The sequence below is a fragment of the Nestor notabilis genome, unplaced genomic scaffold (genome assembly GCF_000696875.1).
Source record: "Nestor notabilis isolate BGI_N333 unplaced genomic scaffold, ASM69687v1 scaffold6077, whole genome shotgun sequence".
Taxonomy (NCBI): Eukaryota; Metazoa; Chordata; class Aves; order Psittaciformes; family Psittacidae; genus Nestor; species Nestor notabilis.
This window is the reverse complement of record NW_009935014.1, coordinates 9,740-30,357: the sequence shown is the minus strand read 5'-3', so window position 1 is coordinate 30,357 and position 20,618 is coordinate 9,740. Positions and strand designations below refer to the sequence as shown.

At 38.4% G+C, this 20,618-nt stretch overlaps 1 protein-coding gene across 1 annotated transcript in view; it reads left to right on the top strand.

The window, feature by feature from the left end:
- Positions 1-20,123, top strand: part of HERC1 (HECT and RLD domain containing E3 ubiquitin protein ligase family member 1) — a gene marked incomplete at its 5' end in the record, with an annotated part of 48,053 nt that extends 27,930 nt beyond the window's left edge. The window contains 27 exons of the mRNA XM_010017611.1: positions 647-774; positions 1,982-2,182; positions 2,988-3,118; positions 3,326-3,525; positions 4,036-4,125; positions 4,199-4,220; positions 4,400-4,546; positions 5,065-5,166; positions 6,122-6,295; positions 6,608-6,901; positions 7,669-7,734; positions 7,861-7,986; positions 8,557-8,695; positions 9,356-9,537; positions 10,287-10,442; positions 10,942-11,064; positions 11,653-11,755; positions 12,463-12,632; positions 13,977-14,115; positions 14,399-14,568; positions 14,863-15,032; positions 15,147-15,312; positions 16,174-16,250; positions 16,680-16,932; positions 17,163-17,315; positions 18,237-18,542; positions 19,468-20,123. Coding sequence (XP_010015913.1) covers positions 647-774; positions 1,982-2,182; positions 2,988-3,118; positions 3,326-3,525; positions 4,036-4,125; positions 4,199-4,220; positions 4,400-4,546; positions 5,065-5,166; positions 6,122-6,295; positions 6,608-6,901; positions 7,669-7,734; positions 7,861-7,986; positions 8,557-8,695; positions 9,356-9,537; positions 10,287-10,442; positions 10,942-11,064; positions 11,653-11,755; positions 12,463-12,632; positions 13,977-14,115; positions 14,399-14,568; positions 14,863-15,032; positions 15,147-15,312; positions 16,174-16,250; positions 16,680-16,932; positions 17,163-17,315; positions 18,237-18,542; positions 19,468-19,653 — 4,174 coding nt within the window. The remainder of the gene's footprint in view (positions 1-646; positions 775-1,981; positions 2,183-2,987; positions 3,119-3,325; positions 3,526-4,035; positions 4,126-4,198; positions 4,221-4,399; positions 4,547-5,064; positions 5,167-6,121; positions 6,296-6,607; positions 6,902-7,668; positions 7,735-7,860; positions 7,987-8,556; positions 8,696-9,355; positions 9,538-10,286; positions 10,443-10,941; positions 11,065-11,652; positions 11,756-12,462; positions 12,633-13,976; positions 14,116-14,398; positions 14,569-14,862; positions 15,033-15,146; positions 15,313-16,173; positions 16,251-16,679; positions 16,933-17,162; positions 17,316-18,236; positions 18,543-19,467) is intronic.
- Positions 20,124-20,618: the final 495 nt, after the last annotated feature.

Sequence of the window (20,618 nt, the reverse complement as noted above, 5' to 3'; positions counted from 1 at the left end):
ACAAATTAAATGTCTCCTGCTTAGGCAGGAACACACCCAACATATGCTTCCTGTGCCTTCAGAAACACAGGGGTGGTACAGTCTTTGGCCCACAGTACGCATTGTGGCAGTATTTCAGCTTCCATTTTCCTGCTACTAAAAATCAGTAAAAACTGTGCCCCTCATGAATGACTTTAAGGGTAATAAAGCGTACCTGTGTCCTGTTACTATTAGCAAAAGCAGATTTTAAAATAGCATTTTTTAGAGCAGTGTAACTGCATTGTGACAGGAGTGACAGTTTAAAGTAGAGCACAAAGTGTACCTCCTCCACTTCTTTTGCCGAAGCCGTTCTGCTTCATTTCATGACTTCCCTGAGAGTCTTGCCCTCACCAAAGTAGTTAAATTTCAGTTACAAATAGGTAAAATTAATGAAGCTTGTTTTTGTAACTTCAAATTCCTTACTGTGGAAATAACTAATATGTCATTCTGTAATTTGAAGTGGTTTTAATGAGAATATAGATCTGTGAGCAGAAACATTTATTATGTAAATCCACAGTGATGGCAGGATAACTTGATATTTTAACTCAGATATTTTATGAATTCTATATGTTCCTGCCTGCTTAAAGGAAATGCACTTTTTAAATTGCATTATTTTATCCTATTACAGAGAAGGTGATTCAGAAGAAAGTCTGGGGTCACCCAGTGACCTTAGTTTATCTCTTGTCTGTTGGAGCATTAGTGGCAAGTATCTGGCTGGAGCTACAGAAAAGATGGTGAACATCTGGCAAGTCAATGGTATGCTCTTAACTAGCTGTGAACATGTTATTATAATACAGACAGACTATTTCTAGGGAAGTTGCTGAGTTACTGAATATTTCTTTACCTAAGTATTGAACTGCGTATGCTCTCCAGTTGAAATGCCTACCATCCTCCATAGTGTCTTGTAAACATTTTTAATTAGAGGTAGGCACAAATCGATGTGATTTAGTTCACTAGGAAACTGAGCAGCGTGTGAGTCCGTGTTGAATCAGAAGTGTGTAGGTGTGAGGCTTGATCACTCTTACCAGTTTTTGTCTGGAAATACTATCTTCTGTACTCTGCAAGATTTACATTTCTACATGCAACAGGGAGAATGCAAAAATTGACTGAAATGGAAGGAAAGAATTGCTAAAGTGATCAGCTGGCTGGAATGTCTTCTAATGAGACAGAATGAGTGAGCTTGGTTTATATATTTGAACAAAAGTGTTTCAGAGGAAGAAGCTTAGAAATAAATACATTAGGAAGATAAACTCTAGAAGAATCTTGGGGAGAAAAAGCAGCTATGTAAGCAAATGGATACAAGAAAAAATGAATATAAATTGGCCATGGATAACTTTAAAGAAGTTTCTAATGTTCAAAAGATTGTGATTTCATATTTTATGAGGAACATCAACTGGGGAAGAAATACTATTAAATTAGCCAAATTTATGAGATTGTACTGGGATAGAGGGGTCTGAACCTTGTCAAGGAAAGGCCCTGTCCAATTCTGTGGTTCAGTTTGCAAGCATGTCTAAGTAGATTATCTTACATTTTTATTGGGTTTAGTGCTGCAGTTGACTAATCCAGCATAATACCTTTAGAACTCCTTCAAGAGGAAGCCTATTCATGACTTTGTTATTTCTAATCTGAAACTTCATTCCGTTGTTTTGTACTTTTGAAAATCACCACTTATGCTGCCCATGTTAATAGACAGTCCACAGGAAAACTATGAATTTACTGACTACTGAAGAATTGTGCTTTCTTCCTTAAGACTATGTAACCTGACTGATACTTGAGATTTGCTACCTGGATTTTGTGTCTGTGTAGCTTAGTGGACCATTGCTTCATAGTCTTGTAACTTCCATGAATTTTTAGTATACCTATCTCCAAACAGAAACTCTTGATATTTTCCCATAGAAAGTAGCTGTTGGTTTGTTTTCTTTATAAAGATGAAGTAGTTTAAAAAGACTTTTTGGACTCCTAGGAGGAAAAGGATTACTAGATCTTCAGCCTCACTGGGTATCTGCTCTAGCTTGGCCAGAAGAAGGGCCAGCTGCAACATGGACAGGTGATGCTCCAGAATTATTATTAATTGGTCGTATGGATGGATCTCTTGGTCTTATTGAAGTTGTAGATATTTCAGCCATGCACCGGCTAGAACTGGAACACTGCTACAGAAAGGATGGTAGGTGCCTATATCAGTATTTAAGTAGAAATTCAAATTATAAATCCCCCCCTCTTCCCCCTCCTTTTTTTCTTATTATTGTTCATGGGATATGACTTCTGGTACCTTACTTGCATGATTCACTTGTGTTCATGGAAGGAGAAAAGTCTGTGGGATCTCCATATGCGCCCTGATTTGCCTGCAGCAGATGGAAAGAGTTTGTAGTAACCCGGTCAAATCCTGATATTCTTTTGCATCATATAAAATCAGTATAGATTCCCTGCACTGTCTGTGGTGTCTACAGATAACATGTAGTCACTGTCGTTTGAATTACTGAATTATTGCTGGTTTTCCTATATAGTACCAGTCCTAGTGGACATCTTTGGTAGCATTGTGTGAAGAAGCATATTGCTGCTTCAGGAAATTAGCAGATTTTTTTTGTAGAATCGAGTGAGGCAATATCTGCATGCTAAGAAAGGCTCAACTTGCTTTTCTTAGAAGCATCCGTATCTCAGGTACATGTATAGGATTCAGTCTACCTTTTTCTTTTCCATAGCTTACTTCTTTTCACCGTGTCAGGAATATAGATGCAATGATTTTCATAAAAAAAACCTATTACAAAGTAACTTCAACACTTGTCATTACAGTGACTCAGTTTTATCTTTACCATACAAATGCATGAAAATTTTCAGACCAAAAATATGTTAAGTACCCTGTAGGGAGGAAGGTATTATGCACTTCCTGTTTTAGAGAATTGCACTGCAAAACCTCTTCGGCTGGGATGAAGTTGAATTTAGTTGGTTTAATTTTTGTGTTGTCTCTGTAGTGTCTGTCACATGCCTTGCCTGGTTCAGTGAAGACAGACCATTTGCAGTTGGCTATTCAGATGGAAAATTGCTAATAGGAACAAAGGAGCCACTTGAAAAAGGAGGAATCGTTCTAGTTGATGCACATAAGGTAGAGTTTATCTTTTAAAAACCAGTGTATGATTTTTGTAGGTAAAGATGTGTTTAAGCCCTTCTATCTCTTTGAAAGCTGTTTATAAAAGCAAGTGCAGATTATTTTAAGAACGCATGCCTGTTAAACATTGTTAGCTCTAAGAGTTAAATTTTCTTACCTTGTTACTTCATGCTGCCTTTTTTTTTTATTAAAAAAATCCAATAGGATATGATTGTTAGTATGAAGTGGGATCCAACTGGTAAGATTCTTCTGACGTGTGCCAAAGAAGAAATGGTGAAACTCTGGGGATACATGGGAGGATGTTGGAGACGCTTGCATTCGCTGTCCCATCCAGCCCTTGTGAATGGCATTGCCTGGTGTGCTCTTCCAGGGAAAGGACCCAAGTTGCAACTTTTACTAGCTACGTATGTAATTTACTTTCCATAGCGTCTATAGCTCTTTTGCAGGTCTTTTCTGCTAGTCTTTAGGGCCAGAATAAAGTTTTGTCTTTTTTATTTAAAAAACATTAATTCAATAACCCAGTTGCCATGAGATCTGTGAGGCTTTAGAATTCAATGGGAAGGCGTGGCACTGGTCATGTTACCAACTGATTTCTCCATGCCATAGGACCTGTGGGAGGGGAGGGTCCTGCCAGAGGACCTGTGTGGGGTGGTCCTGCTTGACTTTTTTTGCTTCATACAAATATTTTTTCTGAGAATATGTTGTTAGTAAGAATGGAAAAGCAGGGGGGAGAGGAAGAGAGGAGGGAGAGGAGAGAACAGGAAAGAAATGCATTTATACATTGGGAAATTAGATTACTTAATACAGTGTAGTTTTACAGGAAGATGGTGAAGACTACTGATATTTTAAGTTGATACGAGACCACTGATACATTGTTAGCTAATACCTTTATGATTTATCCTGACTTCCTTTAGAGGATGCCACAATGGCTTGGTGTGTGTCTGGACTGTTCCCCAGGAGATAGTAATCACACTGCAGTCCAGCTCAACTTGCTCAGAAGGATGGTGGGACCAAGAAACAAATGCCAAGGTAAAAGGACCAAATTTAAGAAATTCTCTATGCTCATTCCAAAACTAGGGAGGAGAAGAATGCAAGCAAGGTACTCAAAATAGCAACATTGCCTGGGAGAAGACTTTTGCTAAGAAAAGTCTGTTTTGCATTTTTTATTATCCCTCATCCGTAAGGATGGTCAGTATTTATTACAGATTATAGAAGCTGTGATGCTATTCTGTTTTCTGTAAATAGTTCAGTGTTCCATAACTATGAAATAATTTGCAGGGTGGCTACATGAAAGCAGTAGAAGTCAAGTGTGTATTTCAACTGAGAGGACATATTACTCCTGTTCGAACTGTTGCATTCAGTCCTGATGGACTGGCATTGGTCTCTGGTGGACTTGGTGGGCTCATGAATATTTGGTCTTTACGGGTAAGATCATCTTTGATGTGACCTGATTCCTTTCTTAGTATGAGTATCCAAAGCTTTCTCCCTTCCCTCCTCCACCTGCCAGCATGTTAGAAACATTAGAAAAAGCATTGTATGAAATAATGGTATAAATTTATGAATAATACAATATTGAAATAGTACTTAACATTGAAGCGTTTTCTATTTTATGGTTCTACTATTGATTCATTCTGTAGGCTTGGACATGTTAGGTGGGTTTTGCAGAACTAGCCGCATGGTTGGGAACAGTATACTCTTACTTGGAGAACTTTTCCAAAAGTCAGATAATGTGGATTATTAAGCACTTCTAAATCCTTAGTTACATTTTTTCCTTAATATGATGAAAATACTAGATACTTTTTTGCTTTTAGTATAAGCATTTTGGTTTTTAAATAGTTATTGATCATCATGGGAGAATATAATCCCTTTGGAATATGACTGCATGCATTTAAACAGAAAAGTAGCTGTGTATACACACTGACTCGAACCATTTCTTTTCTTAGGATGGTTCAGTATTACAGAGTGTTGTGATAGGTTCTGGAGCTATTCAGACTGCAGTATGGATACCTGAAGTTGGAGTAGCTGCTTGCTCTAACAGATCAAAGGTGACCCTATGTCTTAATGTTCTTTCAAATTGTTTATTAAAAGAAAATGCCATTTGCCTGTCTTGACCATCCCCCTCCTTTTGGGTTTGAACTCTAACTCTGCTGGATTTTCAAGACGCGTTGGTTTGGCTTTCAGCAGTGACCTGACCCCAAGACGACTGGCTTTGTTTAACAGTATCCCATGTTTAATCTGGAGGGGCACGATGCAATCTGAGTGGTGGTTATAAAGGATGCTGCACACCAGATAAATCAGCTTCTCTGTTTGATGGCAGCAGCTGTAAATAGGCAACAAAAAGTATGCAGAAGACAGGTTTATTTCTTTCCTTCATGCAGAATGAAGAATTATTTCATTCCCCCCCAGCAAATACTACTCCAGGGATCTAACTTAGTTTAAAGCAGCCTTAACCTCCGAAGTTTTTCGGGAGCAGCAGAATTTTCTTCCATGTTTGCTGTGTCAGGAACTGCTGGCATCTGAACAGAAGTTCCATAACAGTTGATGATCCCAAAAGATAAACAAATGAAGACAAATATGGCACGAATCATAACTCCTGTTAGCAGAGTCATGTTGCATGTGGGTCCAAGTATTCTGGGATTCTTAGAAAGTCTTTTCAGAATTCAGACTGAGTATTGAAGGTCATATTACAAGGCAGATCCTAAACTAAGGTTACAGCATTCACTGAAATGAACTCTGCTTATCACCATTACCATGTTTGTATTCTTCCTTGGAGTGACAGTAGTAGTGTTGCCATGGAAATGTGAGGAAGGGGCAAATGGAGATGGCTACTCCTTAGCATTTGTCAGTGGATTATTCAGCAACAGAGACAAAAATGTGGAAGCTTGTGTGTTTTCTGGCCCCTATGGAAATTAAGATGATTAGTGATAAATTGATGGAACTGAATAATCCTGTTCTATGACTTCTTAATTTTTGGTGTGTCTTGTGACTGCTGTTAAACAGGATGTGCTGGTAGTGAACTGTACATCAGAGTGGATATCTTCCAATCACGTCCTTGCGACATGTAGGACCGCACTGAAACAGCAAGGAGTTCTAGGATTAAATATGGCTCCATGCATGCGAGCTTTCCTGGAACGTTTGCCAATAATGCTTCAGGAGCAGTATGCTTATGAAAAGGTAAGAAGAGCTAATGTGAACATTGACAATTTGTCTGAACATGGTCACTGTTTGAATTTCAACTGGTTTCAGTCTTTCACCACAGAGAACTCTGAAGACTTTCCTACATCCTATATGCAAATGTCTTTCAGTACTGTCAAAGCTAATTTGCTTCTATTCTGGGGATATTTAAAGTGTTAGACAAACTTTGATTAAGTGTGGAGGAAAGTATTTTTTTCTACAGGACTAGCTTTGAAGCACTCCTTTTTCTGAATTGAAGGTGTATTTCTAACTTTGCATGTTCAATCTCTCTCCCGCTCCCCTCACCTTTAGCCCCATGTGGTTTGTGGAGACCAGCTTGTTCATAGTCCTTACATGCAGTGCTTGGCATCACTTGCTGTGGGCCTTCACCTGGATCAGCTCTTGTGCAACCCCCCAGTACCACCTCATCACCAGAGCTGCCTCCCTGATCCTGCAGCCTGGAACCCCACAGAATGGGCATGGCTGGAGTGTTTCTCTACTACTATCAAAGCTGCTGAAGCTCTGGCCAAGGGAGCACAGTTCCCAGAATCCTTCACTGTTCCAGACCTGGAACCTGTTCCGGAGGATGAGCTTACTCTCCTAATGGTAAAATGTGCTGTATTGTCATAGTGTGTTGTTATTGAGCATATGTGTTATTGAGCATATAGGATGCTGCAGTTAACGTCTCTGAGCTGTAAAGATTGATATTAATGTAAACACCAGTAATAAGTGTGAGTTTGGTTTTTAATTACCTGGTTAGGATATACCATAAAGATTGCTCTGAGTGTGTGGAATGAGCACAGCTCAGTTGAATGTTAACAACCAAACCAAAACAACCCAAAACTGTGACAGTAATTTCCCTATGGGATAAAAGCAAGAAATGTAGAGCTTTACAATGGTATTTTTAGGGTAACATTTTGGCATATTTCACACCAAATTATTTTGCTAGTGTTGATTTTGTCTTTATGACTTGTTATGATATGTAAACCAAAATAGAAATTTGGGATTAAGGTTTTTTTTTTTATGAGCAAGCTTTTACCACTTTAAGCCGGTATTTACAATTAAAACCTGAAAAAGCTTGAAAAGGACATAGGAAAAGTTTACTTCATCATTAATTTTGGTTGGTTTCTTTTTTTTTTTTGATTTGGATTGCAAGTTATGGATAACAGTGTCATTGCTAGATGGGAAATACACTTGGCCTGTGGATGAAAATAAAGCATTTGAGTCTGCACACGCTCATTCTTACTGCTGTACCATTTAGAATCATTTGAATGTCAATATTGTTCTCAGGAAGGAAAAATACATATTACATCACAGAAAAATCATGTGTATCTCTTGAACTAAATGCAGCAACTGTGGCTTTTGTTGTGCAGGATAACAGTAAATGGATCAATGGTATGGATGAACAGATAATGTCTTGGGCAACATCGAGGCCAGAGGTTAGTATAATTCATGTGGTTTGGGTTTTTTCTCCGTCCTTCCCCCTCCCCCCCCTTTTCTTTGTAAACTTCATAAGCTATTGAAAGTACTTGTGTTCTAAAGCATTCTTTCATGTTATGCCATAGGATTGGCACCTGGGAGGTAAATGTGATGTGTATCTGTGGGGAGCAGGAAGACACGGACAGTTAGCAGAAGCTGGTAGAAATGTCATGATCCCAGTAGCAGCACCTTCATTCTCTCAGGCTCAGCAGGTGATCACTGTGTGTTGTTTGTACAGTTTGACAAAATCTCGCTCTTATGTCCTTTCAATTTTTTGTTTGAATTTACTGTAAAGTACCCCCAAAACATGTGTGTTCACTAAAAAGGAAGTCTTTAACTATTTGACAAATTCACATCAAGAGGCCACTGAAATCTGACAGAATTGTTTGATGTAAGCATGACTTGAAAATACCTGCACAGCTTTAACATAATACCTGTGCCGGTTTTGCTTTCCAAAATAACGTTGACATGCAGGATGGAAACATCAGAACTAAGTCTGAGGCAGGATTACATTGCGATTTCTCTCGCTGGAGGAAGGTTTGCAAAAACTAGTAGTAAATTTCAATGAAGTAATTTTTATTATGATGTGATTCGGTAACAGAACTGTTAAACATGGGGTGAGTGAAGTCTTCTGTTAATAGGGTTATCATAAAGGTATTTGCAGTGTGACAGGAGTCTTTTGATATAATTGCAAAGAAAAAATAAAAGAGATTATTATAACATAGCTATTGCAATGTTGCTGCATCTAAAAATCATTAAAACTTTCTATCTTTCTAAACTAGGTTGTTTGTGGTCAGAATTGTACTTTTGTCATTCAAGCTAATGGCACAGTGTTGGCTTGTGGAGAAGGGAGCTACGGGCGGCTGGGACAAGGGAATTCTGATGATCTTCATGTGTTAACAGTCATTTCAGCACTGCAAGGTAAAATTGTGGCTTTGAGATGAGTCAGTTGATAAAACACAACTAAGCATTTGGGTGATTAATGTAATTATTTGCACTGATGCTGGTTTTGCAGATTTACACATAAAATATTGTTGTCTTTAATTAAAAAAAATTAAGAAATATCCCAAATTTTTTTCTGAAGATTTAAGTAGTAATATGGTGAGACACTGGCACAGGGTGCCCAGAGAAGCTGTGGCTGCCCCATCCCTGGCAGTGTTCAAGGCCAGCTTAGATGGGGCTTGGAGCAACCTGCTCTAGTGGAAGGTGTCTCTGCCTGTGGCAGGGGTTGGAACTGTGTGAGCTCTAAGCTGCCTTCCAACCCAAACCAGTCTGGGATTCTATGTTAAAATTAATTACTTCTAAGAAGGCTTCAGGGTAAAGTAGTTGCTCTCAAGATAGGAGCATTTAATTTTAAAACTAATGGCAGAAGCACAGTTTGTACATGAGAGAATTATGGGTTTGTTGAAAATAAAACCGAAGGTAACATTGCTATAACAATTGCTATAACAAGAAAGCTGTGGTTGTGGTTGGTTCCTTTCCCCAGAGTTAATTGGGTACCACTAGGAGCACTTGGATAAATGCATATTAGGAGTTGTTACAATTTATTTTAATCTTTGTTCTCTCATTTTGCTTTAACAGGCTTTGTTGTAACACAGCTGGTGACCTCCTGTGGATCTGATGGACATTCCATGGCTTTAACAGAAAGTGGGGAGGTCTTTAGCTGGGGAGATGGAGATTATGGCAAACTGGGCCATGGGAACAGTGACAGACAGCGCAGGCCCAGACAAATTGAGGCTCTGCAAGGAGAAGAAGTGGTGCAGGTACCAAATTATTCTTTGTCTCCTGCAAGCTGCAATCATGGGGTAACCTAGTGCTAAGAATGTTCCAGAACCATTGCAAGTCTTGGCAGTTTGAATTTAGGTACTGAATAAAAACCATCAAGTTTTCACTTCTCTGAGCATGATGAATCCAGCTGATAATTTCCAGTTAAGGATGTTAACATCACAGAGCTCACTGTTGATTTGTGATGTCAAGTGACAATTATTGTTGGAGACGACTGAAAATTAGACAAAGCAAGGGAAAAAGGAATGACCAAAAGATTGTCGAAATACAGACATGATTTAGAAGTTACCCATGGTCCTTGTTAAGTGACTTTGACCTACAAATCTAGGCATGGAGACCTCCTCCTAAGTACTGACGGTGGATTATAACAGTGCACCAAAACATGTTTGACTTTGACTGGAGGTTTCTTTATAAAACCAGAAAATATTCACAGCACAAGAGCAATCTGCTGGCAGAACATAGTAATTGGTAAAAATGAATAATAGAACACCTGACAGTGTTTCTTCGTGCAGATAGCTACCTGCCTTCCTCCTCAGTGTTACCACTGAGAAGAAGAAGAGATAGGTTGTTGGAGAAATCATTAATACTAAAATAGCTGTATTTTAGCTCTTTGTAAAGTGAATATTGTGTAGGGGAGGAAAAGCATTACATACTTGCATATAATAGCTAATAGAATTTCCCCCCCAAATTTAAAATGTGTCTAAAATTATGTTTATTTTGCTTCCAGATGTCATGTGGCTTCAAGCACTCAGCTGTGGTGACAGCAGACGGCAAACTTTTTACGTTTGGAAATGGTGATTATGGTCGATTAGGACTTGGGAATACTTCCAACAAGAAACTTCCAGAAAGAGTGACGGCGCTGGAAGGTTACCAGATTGGACAGGCATGGTTTATCTAAAGCTAGCAGTGTATCTTTGTTTACAGCTGATGTTTATGTTTTCAAAGTATCCAAGTGTTCTGGTTTTTGTTTCTTTTTAACCATGGCTTTCATTTTGGTTTTGATGGCAGAATTTAACTAGCATCATTTTTTAAATGATAACTTTCCTGACTCTTTTGATCCTGTTTTTGCAAAACTGTTTTTTAACATTTTAAAATGTCAAGATTTAGGCATTTCTAAGCATGAATTCATGAGCTATTTTCTATCTTAAACAACGAACATATGTAGCATTCTTTGGTTCTAGGAGCTGAGAGGAGGCAAATACCTTAAAAATACTACTGTGGTCCTAAATGTCTTCAAAACACTGTAATAAGCAGTGGAAGTTGTAATGGTTTTAAAAGGATACTTATTTTTTTAAATCATTGTTTTTCTTTTCTTAAATGTAGTCAGGGTGTTAGAAGGAAGTTAGCAAAAACTGTGGTAATAGTGTATTTCTCCCAACCAGGTGGCCTGTGGACTCAATCATACTGTAGCTGTGTCAACAGATGGCTCAATGGTTTGGGCTTTTGGAGATGGAGATTATGGTAAACTTGGTTTGGGGAATTCCACTGCCAAGTCCTCGCCACAGGTTGGAGCTCCTGAAGAAATTACTCTTTGTATAAATGTTCAGTTTTGTTAAATGCATTGCACAGCGCTCAGAGTGTAATTTTCGGAAGTTAAACTATGAATTCCATATACTGTACTGCTCTAATACACCCTGACGTAAATGACTCTGACGATGCATTATGCTGAGTCTGATACTTGAAAGGATTTCATGTAAATGGTAGTGACCTTATCTCAGTCGCAATAGAAATAGTGAAAATCTTAGCATCAGCTTAAAGAAGAGAGCTTTCTTATTTTGGAGCATGGGGGGAAGGTTGTTTACACACTCATCTACTTCCTCCCATGCCACTCCCTGCTTACTCCCAGTAAAAAAAAGGTGTATTGAATCATTGTACATAGAATAAGGGGCTAGTTCCAAAAAAGAGAAAACTTTGTCTCAGTTTCATGTATTGATTTACAAGCATTAATTGGAGTAATCCTACAATGTATGCATTGCTGAGTGGGAATTATAAAATTTCTTTTGGGAAGTAGGAGTTGCAGATGAAATTCATGGTTGCTTTTGGGCTATATCCTTGTAATCCCATAGCTCTTCTTCCTTTTTCTTACCCCATAGAAAGTGGATATTCTTTGTGGAATTGGAATTAAAAAAGTTGCCTGTGGAACCCAGTTCTCTGTTGCACTGACAAAAGATGGGCATGTATATACTTTCGGACAAGGTAGGACAATCTGGTATTTGGACTCTTCCATCTGTAGTAGTTTGTGTCTCTTGCAAGTGAAAAGGAAGAATATTAAGACATATTTTTAAGACTAACCTAATGCTACTTGTTTGATTTGTGCTGATCTAGCCTGAATTTTGGAACTTCAATGTTGCAATTTTAACACATGCCTAAAATCCAGATTTGTAGCTCTAGTTTGATCTCAGGACAGCCTTTCAATTTACTAATTTACTTTTTGAAGAGTGTTTTGCTAAAACTTCATTGAATTTCACATGTCCAAAAACATTGAGTTACTTAGAAGTTTAGTTTGTATAATAAAACATATGCCTACACAAGCTGTTTAAAAATCTGGACAGAAGAATTTCCAACTGCACTGACTTAAACATGTTTAAACTTCTCAAATCAGTTAATATGTACATATTATAATACATATATTGTGTTATATGATCAATATTTAGATACTTAGGTTTTAATAGAATTTGATCTTGTTTCAGAGTTAAAGTGAAAATAACACCTTTAGCAATATTAGCACTGTAGGAAGCTCTGTTTTGTCGGAAGTGTGTTAGATTTCTCCCTAAGCAATTGCTCTTGTGTCCCAGCTCCACGGGTATTAAGAATTGCTTTATGTCCCTGACTTCTACTTGCAAGTGAATTTCGCTTTTTAATGTTCTTTACATTTATAGACATAAATGTACTTGCAATTTCAGATCGCCTAATAGGTTTGCCAGAAGGTCGCGCTCGAAATCACAACAGACCCCAACAAGTTCCCGTACTGTCAGGAATCTTCATTGAAGACATAGCTGTAGGAGCAGAGCATACTCTGGCCCTGTCATCTACAGGGGATGTGTATGCTTGGGGTAGCAACTCTGAAGGGCAGGTATGTACTATTTTCTGTTTATTTCTCACCTTTATAAGGCTAGAATTGTACTTTACAGATGTGCTCAGGATGTCTTTATTTTGGTGGGAAAGAATGCTTTTATTTTTGTTCTACTCCTTCCCCTTCTCAACCATAAGAACGTTTTGGGCATTTCCATTATTTAGTTTTTTCCTATGCTATTACATGGCAGCAGCTTGGGAAAGCACTGAAAACATTCTACCCAAGTTATTCTTGTTAAAGCTTTCTTTAAAAAAAGATAAATTTTTACCTAATTCTTAAACTGTCATCAGTTTTTTCAGCATCATAAAATGCATGGTTGGTGTCAATCAGGTTTGTAAACTATTTAATTGCTTTTCATAAAGAAAATATAAACTAACTTTATTTAGAAACTCAGTTTTTCAAGTCAGAAAAAACGTTGTCAATAATAAATTCTCTGTTTCCTTCGGGACCCTAATTTTATCCTTCTTCTTAAAAGTCCTCACCCATGTATAGCTCATTTTTGAAAGCACTTCAGCTTTTGGACAGTTCTGCCTGCTACAAGTGTAGGAAAGAGCCTCTTGACCTCTCGATATGTTAGCTCTTGATGTGTTGGGAAGATCGGGCAAAGTTTGTCTTCAGGTATTATAGAATTGAGATTTTGAGAAGGGTTGTTGAGCAAGTTGTTTACAATACTTTGAGAGGAGCCTGTGGTTTTTTTTCTTTGGTTGGTTTTTGGTTTGGTTTTATATTCATTTGATAGGATGATTACTTTGTGTTTCTGGAAGAGAAAAAATTGTTCGGATAAAAGATTTAGAGGAACTTCATCGTGAAAGCCTGGTCTATATGATCTTACTTGCAGTTCAAACGATTTGTTTTTTATGTAGTAAAAAAAAAACCACCACCAAGCCACCAACCAACCAAACCCCTGAACAGTTATAATATGAAACTTTCACTTTCAGAATATATGTACCCATCAGTAAGAAGTCAGAACAGCTTAAGTAAACTTTCTCTTTCACAAATGTTGTTTTCATGAACTACTGTAGGAATTTACAGAATGACATGAGCTGTGTTTTCAATGCATGAGAAAGACTGTGCAGCATAGCTGACCTACAGCACAGATTTCTGCATGTTCTAAGGTCTCTTAGACACCCAGGTCTGCCACTCCCATTGAGTACAGATGCAATATTCTATTGAAAATAAAAGGTAAATGGTAGCATAATGAAATAGATATATAGTAAATAGTTTTTATCGCAGTATATGCTGTAGATAAATATTATTTTTTACCATTTGCTCTGAATTTTTGCTCAGAGTTTTAGAAATATCATCACAGTTGTTGATTCTTCTTTGTCCCTCTTACATTGTCAGCTTGGACTGGGCCATACCAACCATGTCAGAGAACCAACCCTCATAACAGTCCTGCAAGGGAAGAACGTTCGACAGATTTCACCAGGACGTTGCCACAGCGCTGCCTGGACAGCTCCGCCAGTTCCGCCAAGAGCACCAGGTAAAGAACCAGCCCTGTTTGTAGGGCATTTGAATCACTCTTAGTGTTTCTTGGGGAATGGGTGCAACAAGAACTTTGGAACATTGGGACAAAATTTGGTTTATTTTATATCCATGCAGGTTCTCAAATTATCTTAGTGTCTTAATTTTGCTGCTGTTGTGGTTTACTCCAGTAGGCAGCTAAGCACCACATAAGCTACTACAAAGAAAATCAACTCCATCCCAGCCCAAAGCAGTACAGGTACCCTTTATGAAATAATGTTTTTCTTCTTTTTCTGTGGTAGGTGTTTCAGTGCCTTTACAACTTGGTTTACCTGATGCCATTCCACCACAGTATGGGGCACTGAAAGAAGTGAGCATTCATACAGTAAGAGCAAGGCTCAGACTGCTGTACCATTTCTCTGACCTCATGTACTCTTCATGGAGATTACTTAACCTCAGTCCCAATAACCAGGTAAATTCCATGTTGCTAGAGAGTTTCTGACCAGATCAAGATGGATCTTGGTGACAGGCTCTATGAGTTTTCTATAATGAATCAGAAAAGATATAAATCTAGATTAAAGCAAACATTGTCAAAACGTTGTTGCAGTTTCCAAAAGCTGGCCTCAAAGCAAAAACCAAAAAGTGCTGACGTGTCAGTTTCCCGAAACACTGAAGTGCTAGTTATTACTATGAAGGGGTTTATGCTGTAAAGAATGGAATTAATATTCTCTATTAATAAGCTTATTCTCACACTGCTTTATTACAGAACAGTACATCTCATTACAATGCTGGAACGTGGGGAATAGTTCAAGGACAGCTAAGGCCCTTACTGGCACCACGCGTTTATACGCTCCCCATGGTGCGCTCCATAGGAAAAACTATGGTTCAGGGCAAAAACTATGGGCCACAGATTACTGTGAAAAGGATATCAACCAGGTCAGTATTGTTTCACAGGTATTGTATTAGACCTCAGATGAATATTCATGTATTTTTCATAACTTTTCTCTTTGTGTCTTGTTTGTTTTTCTGTTGGTTTGGTTTTGTTGAAAGAGGTCGGAAATGCAAGCCCATTTTTGTACAGATAGCAAGGCAAGTGGTAAAGCTGAATGCATCAGACCTTCGCCTACCTTCCCGTGCCTGGAAAGTGAAACTGGTTGGAGAAGGAGCTGATGATGCAGGTGGAGTGTTTGATGACACTATTACAGAAATGTGTCAGGTATGAAAAACCTGTTCCTTCAGAATGTCTGGGTAGAGGTTTTGTTCTCTCTGATGTCTTTTAGTATTTCTCAAATTGCCTTTTTGCAGCATAGCAGATACTTGTTCTTCAGTCTTGAGCGACAAAGCTAGAGCTGCCTACTTAGGGATGTCTCCTGGGATAAAGAAATGTAGGTTATGACAAGGAGATGCCATAAGGCCATACTACATTAGGCCCCTTGGAGTTCTGAAATGGCCCTTACATGTTATGGGAGCATTTTGCAGCCCTTCATTCTGTCCAGCAAGTACCTTTTGTAAGAGAAGTTGTACTGTGTTCTGTGATTACAGAATGTTCCATGCATACAATACAGAAGCACCTCAGGCTTCCTCACATACCCAAAGATACATGTCACCTCTCGGATTCAGTGCTGTGAAGGAGATCAGTAGCAGAAAGTGAACATTTTTGCCTGTCTGTAACCAAGATGTTATTACTATTGTCAACAGAGCTGCCTTTTCAGATTCCCCTGGGAACTGAAGGCTTCTTCATTTTTGTTTCTTGAACAAGTGGCACTGGTAGGGTGTGTATATCTTACAGCTTCTGATTAGTTCTGAAGCAGGTACCAGGAACGTATTGCAGACCAGTCTCGGTGAAATAACATCTATAGTCTGACCTAAGGGCAACTCTTGAAATGAATGTGTTTTTCTTACTAAAAATCATCCCTACGATGTTTATTTTCTCTTCAGCTTTTCACCTTAATTTGTAAGACATAATTATCACTATAATGGAATAGTGTGTCTTGTAATGCTGTAAAGTCATAATATTTCCGTAATAGGTTTTTTTATCCTTGTGTCTAAGAAAGCGTGTTTGTTGTTCATTTTTAAGGAACTGGAAACTGGAATAGTAGACCTGCTTATTCCTTCCCCAAATGCTACAGCTGAAGTAGGCTACAATAGAGACAGGTAAGCTGTCCAGGATTTGCTTTTATTGCAGATATTAGTGGGTGAAAATTAAAATCTTCCATTAACTGTTTTATACCAAACGATGAGACTTCACAATTTTCTCTAGGATATTTTTTCCTTTGAGTTGTGATGTTACTTGATTGTGGAAGGGAAGACATGGTTTTAACATGAACTTGCTGGATTGCTGATGGCAGAATTCAGAACAGCAATCAAGAATGCCAGCCTTTGGGGCCAAGATTAGTTCTGCCTATCTCAGCTTCCATTATTTCAATATCAACAGATAACAGTAATACTCTGATTTGGACACTCCTTGCTGATAATTGCGTTGACAGTTACTACACTCTGCTTAGCAATATTTTGTTTTTTACTTCTAATGAAGTAGGATGGAAGTGATACTAGAGCATTTTCACTGCTTCTTTGTTCTTCCAGGTTTCTCTTTAACCCTTCAGCATGTTTAGATGAACATCTGATGCAGTTTAAGTTCTTGGGCATTCTCATGGGTGTAGCTATTCGTACAAAAAAGCCATTAGATCTTCATTTGGCTCCAATGGTCTGGAAGCAACTTTGTTGTATCCCACTCATCTTGGAGGATTTGGAGGAGGTAGATCTGCTCTATGTGCAGACCCTCAACAGCATTCTTCACATTGAAGACAGTGGGATTACTGAAGAAAATTTCCATGAGGTAAGATATGAAAGTTGGAGCTTTTAGATTTATTCTGAAAGCAGTTACTTTGTCAGACTGACCTAAACTTAGGTGTTTATAGAATCCAGCGTACCCGTATTTGGGATAACAGGGACTTCCTATGCATTTGGAATAGTTTGTGATCTTAGTTCTAGGTGACTGATAGTAAAATACTAACTTTAGATCACTAGTGGTGACTTAACACTGAACATACTTTTCCTGTTTTGCAGATGATTCCTTTAGATTCTTTTGTTGGCCAAAGTGCTGATGGAAAAATGGTTCCCATAATCCCCGGAGGGAACAGTATCCCACTTACCTTTTCAAACAGGAAAGAATATGTGGAGAGGGCAATTGAGTACAGACTCCATGAAATGGACCGTCAGGTAAGAATCTTGTGATGACCATATCCCCGTCATTAGTGCAAATAGTTTTTGGTTTATTTATGCAAGCTTCCATTCCAGTTTATTGGGGCATAAGACAGTCTTGGCTTTCCACATCTCACCTTGGGTCCCTGTGGCTTACTCCTCACCCCTCCCCCCAACTGCTTTGGGGTTCTGTTTTAAATTAGTCCTATTTTTTTTAGTAATTGCTCAGTTAACAAAAGAGCATTAGAAATCAGGACCTGTCTTCCATTAGAGTAGCCCCACTGCCAACTGTCAGAGCTGCTTGAGAAATGAACCTGCTGTTGTGCGTGCCGTGCACTCTCCTTAGACATGATAGCAACATAAAGACAAGCTAAAGTAACTATTTTGTCTTCAAACTATTTCTCATCTGCTTTAGTACAGAAACTACAACTATTTCATGCAATCTTTTGAGAAGTGTTAATTGCCTATCTGCATGCTTCATGTATTTTGTCTGTTGTGGAAGCAGACGACTAATTACATGCTAGGAGAATTCTTGTCCTTTTTTCTCAAGATACAGATGCATGCGTGACATTAGCTGCATTAGAAAAGTAACTTTCTCATCAGAGGTACCAAATCCTAAGTCTTCTAGAACAAGTACAGACTTCTTACAAATAGGACTTTGCTCCAGCTCAGATGTATTTACACAGTTTTTTAGTTTAGCCATCATCATTTGTGCTGCTAACTTGCACTTTCTTAAGTTCTTCTCATTTGCATCAAAACACATTCTTGCATGAGACACATGCAAAACACATGCATGCATGAGAGGTTGTATTTGTCAGATGTTCTGTAATTCTCTATCCCATTCCTCAGCTGATATGTTGCTTTTGCATTTGGATGGCACAGTAAGTGGCAGAGGTAAGACAGTGCCACTGCAAATATCTCCTCTTTTTTGGGCAACAGGTGGCTGCTGTAAGAGAAGGAATGTCTTGGATTGTTCCAGTTCCTTTGTTGTCTCTTCTGACCGCCAAGCAGTTGGAGCAAATGGTCTGTGGAATGCCAGAAATATCAGTTGAAGTTCTGAAGAAAGTTGTGCGCTACCGAGAAGTCGATGAGCAGCATCAGCTAGTTCAGTGGTTCTGGCACACTCTTGAAGAGTTTTCAAATGAGGAGAGAGTCCTTTTTATGAGGTTTGTGTCAGGAAGATCTCGATTGCCAGCCAACACAGCTGATATATCTCAGCGGTTCCAAATAATGAAGGTTGATAGGGTAAGATGCTGTTTTCAGATGCTGTTGTTGTTGACATTGTTTGTTTGTCTGTCTGTTTTATATTCCTGTCTAGTATAATTTGTCCTTCGGCAATAGGAGACAGGTTTCCGTAGTTGTAAATTTATAGGGAAAGTATGGGATTGGATATGCTCTGAGCTGTTAAAACCAAACATTTTAATTGTGTGGAAGGACACATACTGCATGAATTGCATCTAAATTCATTTGGTGCATTTACTATAGTTATATGATGGGAGGTCAAAAGAGCTTCTTGCCAAGAAACAAACCGTCTCCTATTGTAACTTACAGTAATTTTCTGTTCCAATACCTTTTCTCATTTGATAATTTTCACTCTCTTTTAAAAAGTTTTAAATACGTGTAAGTGGCAACATATGAGCACCAGTGAATGGCTTAAAACCACCGTGATGAATTTACAGCGTGTTGCTCTGTGTACAGGATGCATTGATTTGGCATTACTTATGGGTTTTGTGCAGTGGAAGCATGTTCTCTGTGAACTACGTGAATCAAAAACTTGGCAAAATCTAAGATGTTAGGGGTTTGACTGTCGCTGTTGGTTAGATGTCTCTCTAATTGCCTCGTGTTAAGGCCCACCCTGGTGTGTACTTTGAATGTTGGCTTGGTATCTCCCATTAAGCTGCTAACTAGTAGTGTGATCAGCTTTTCCAATAGTTGAATTTCATTGCTGGGTTGAGGTATTCACAGCAGTCACTTTGCACCTCCTTAAGGATGAAACAAATGATGTAAATAAGGGAGGCCAGTCTGTTGCTTAAAAGGAATTTCGAGATAGAATGTGAAAATGCTGACTGACAGAGGCACAGAAGGGAGGGAGCAATGGAATATGGATAATGTTGCGGGTTTTGCTTCATTCACAACTTAACAGTGTCCCACCTTTTATCCGTTTCCACAGCCTTACGACAGCTTGCCTACCTCACAGACTTGTTTCTTTCAACTGAGGCTCCCACCTTACTCCAGTCAACTAATCATGGCAGAGCGTTTGCGCTATGCAATCAATAATTGCAGGTCTATAGATATGGACAATTATATGCTCTCACGGAATGTGGACAATGCAGAGGGCTCAGACACAGATTATTGACATTCTGTGAACAAAATCATCTTCCTTTTACTACAAATAGTGCCCTAAGTCCAATTCATTGTTGACATAATTTTACAGTAACCATAGATGTTTTAGGAGCATAAAACCAGATGTTAATAGACAGTGGCCACATTTTAGTTACTCTAAATGTAACAAAAATGTAGATGTTTTTATTTTTTTGTGATTGTAAAAAAGGAAAAAAGGAAAAAGAAAAAAAGGATGATGGGTAAGTTTTTTTTTCTCCTTTTTTGGTCACTTTTGATAAGTTTGCATGGAGACATTTTGGTGCATTTTTGTTGGGAATAGTACATTTGTAAGCCCTCCCAGTGAACATGAAGAGTTGTACATTGTGTATAATTGTTCATTAGCAAGGACAGTTTTACATGAATATTCACATATTTATTTTGTTTTAATTTGAATTGCCTGTGCAGGGTTCCTTACGCAGAGAAAAATAAAGCAAATTGAAGAATTGGTTGCTTGGATGCATTTGTGAACTGTGGTTGGTTTACTCAGTCTTCATACTTCTATACTTTGTCTCAGGAAAATCTTGTATTCCAGTGTTTAGACAGGGCATTTGAAGCATCTTAAAATGTTTGCCTTCAATGAAGTGCTGTTGTGCTCTGCATTCTGTGTCTGTTTGAGGTACTGGCTTTTTCAGGTGTACCATTTATTCTTCATACTTCAATACAAGTTAACGTTATACTTGGTTCCTTCTTGATGTTCACTTAAACATTTTTCTCCTCCAGAATAGTAGCTGTTGCCAGAAACAACATAGTGCCACCTTGCTTAGAAACCTTGAAATCTTTTGTCAAACAAACCAAAACCAGACATCCTTTTTAATGTACAGATTGATGCTGATTCCTGATCAGAGTGCAAAACAATCCGAATGGAAGTGGCGGGGTAGTAGTCAAGGCTATAGATGCTGTACGCATTCCTAATTATGCCTTTGTTTCAGTAAATGTCAC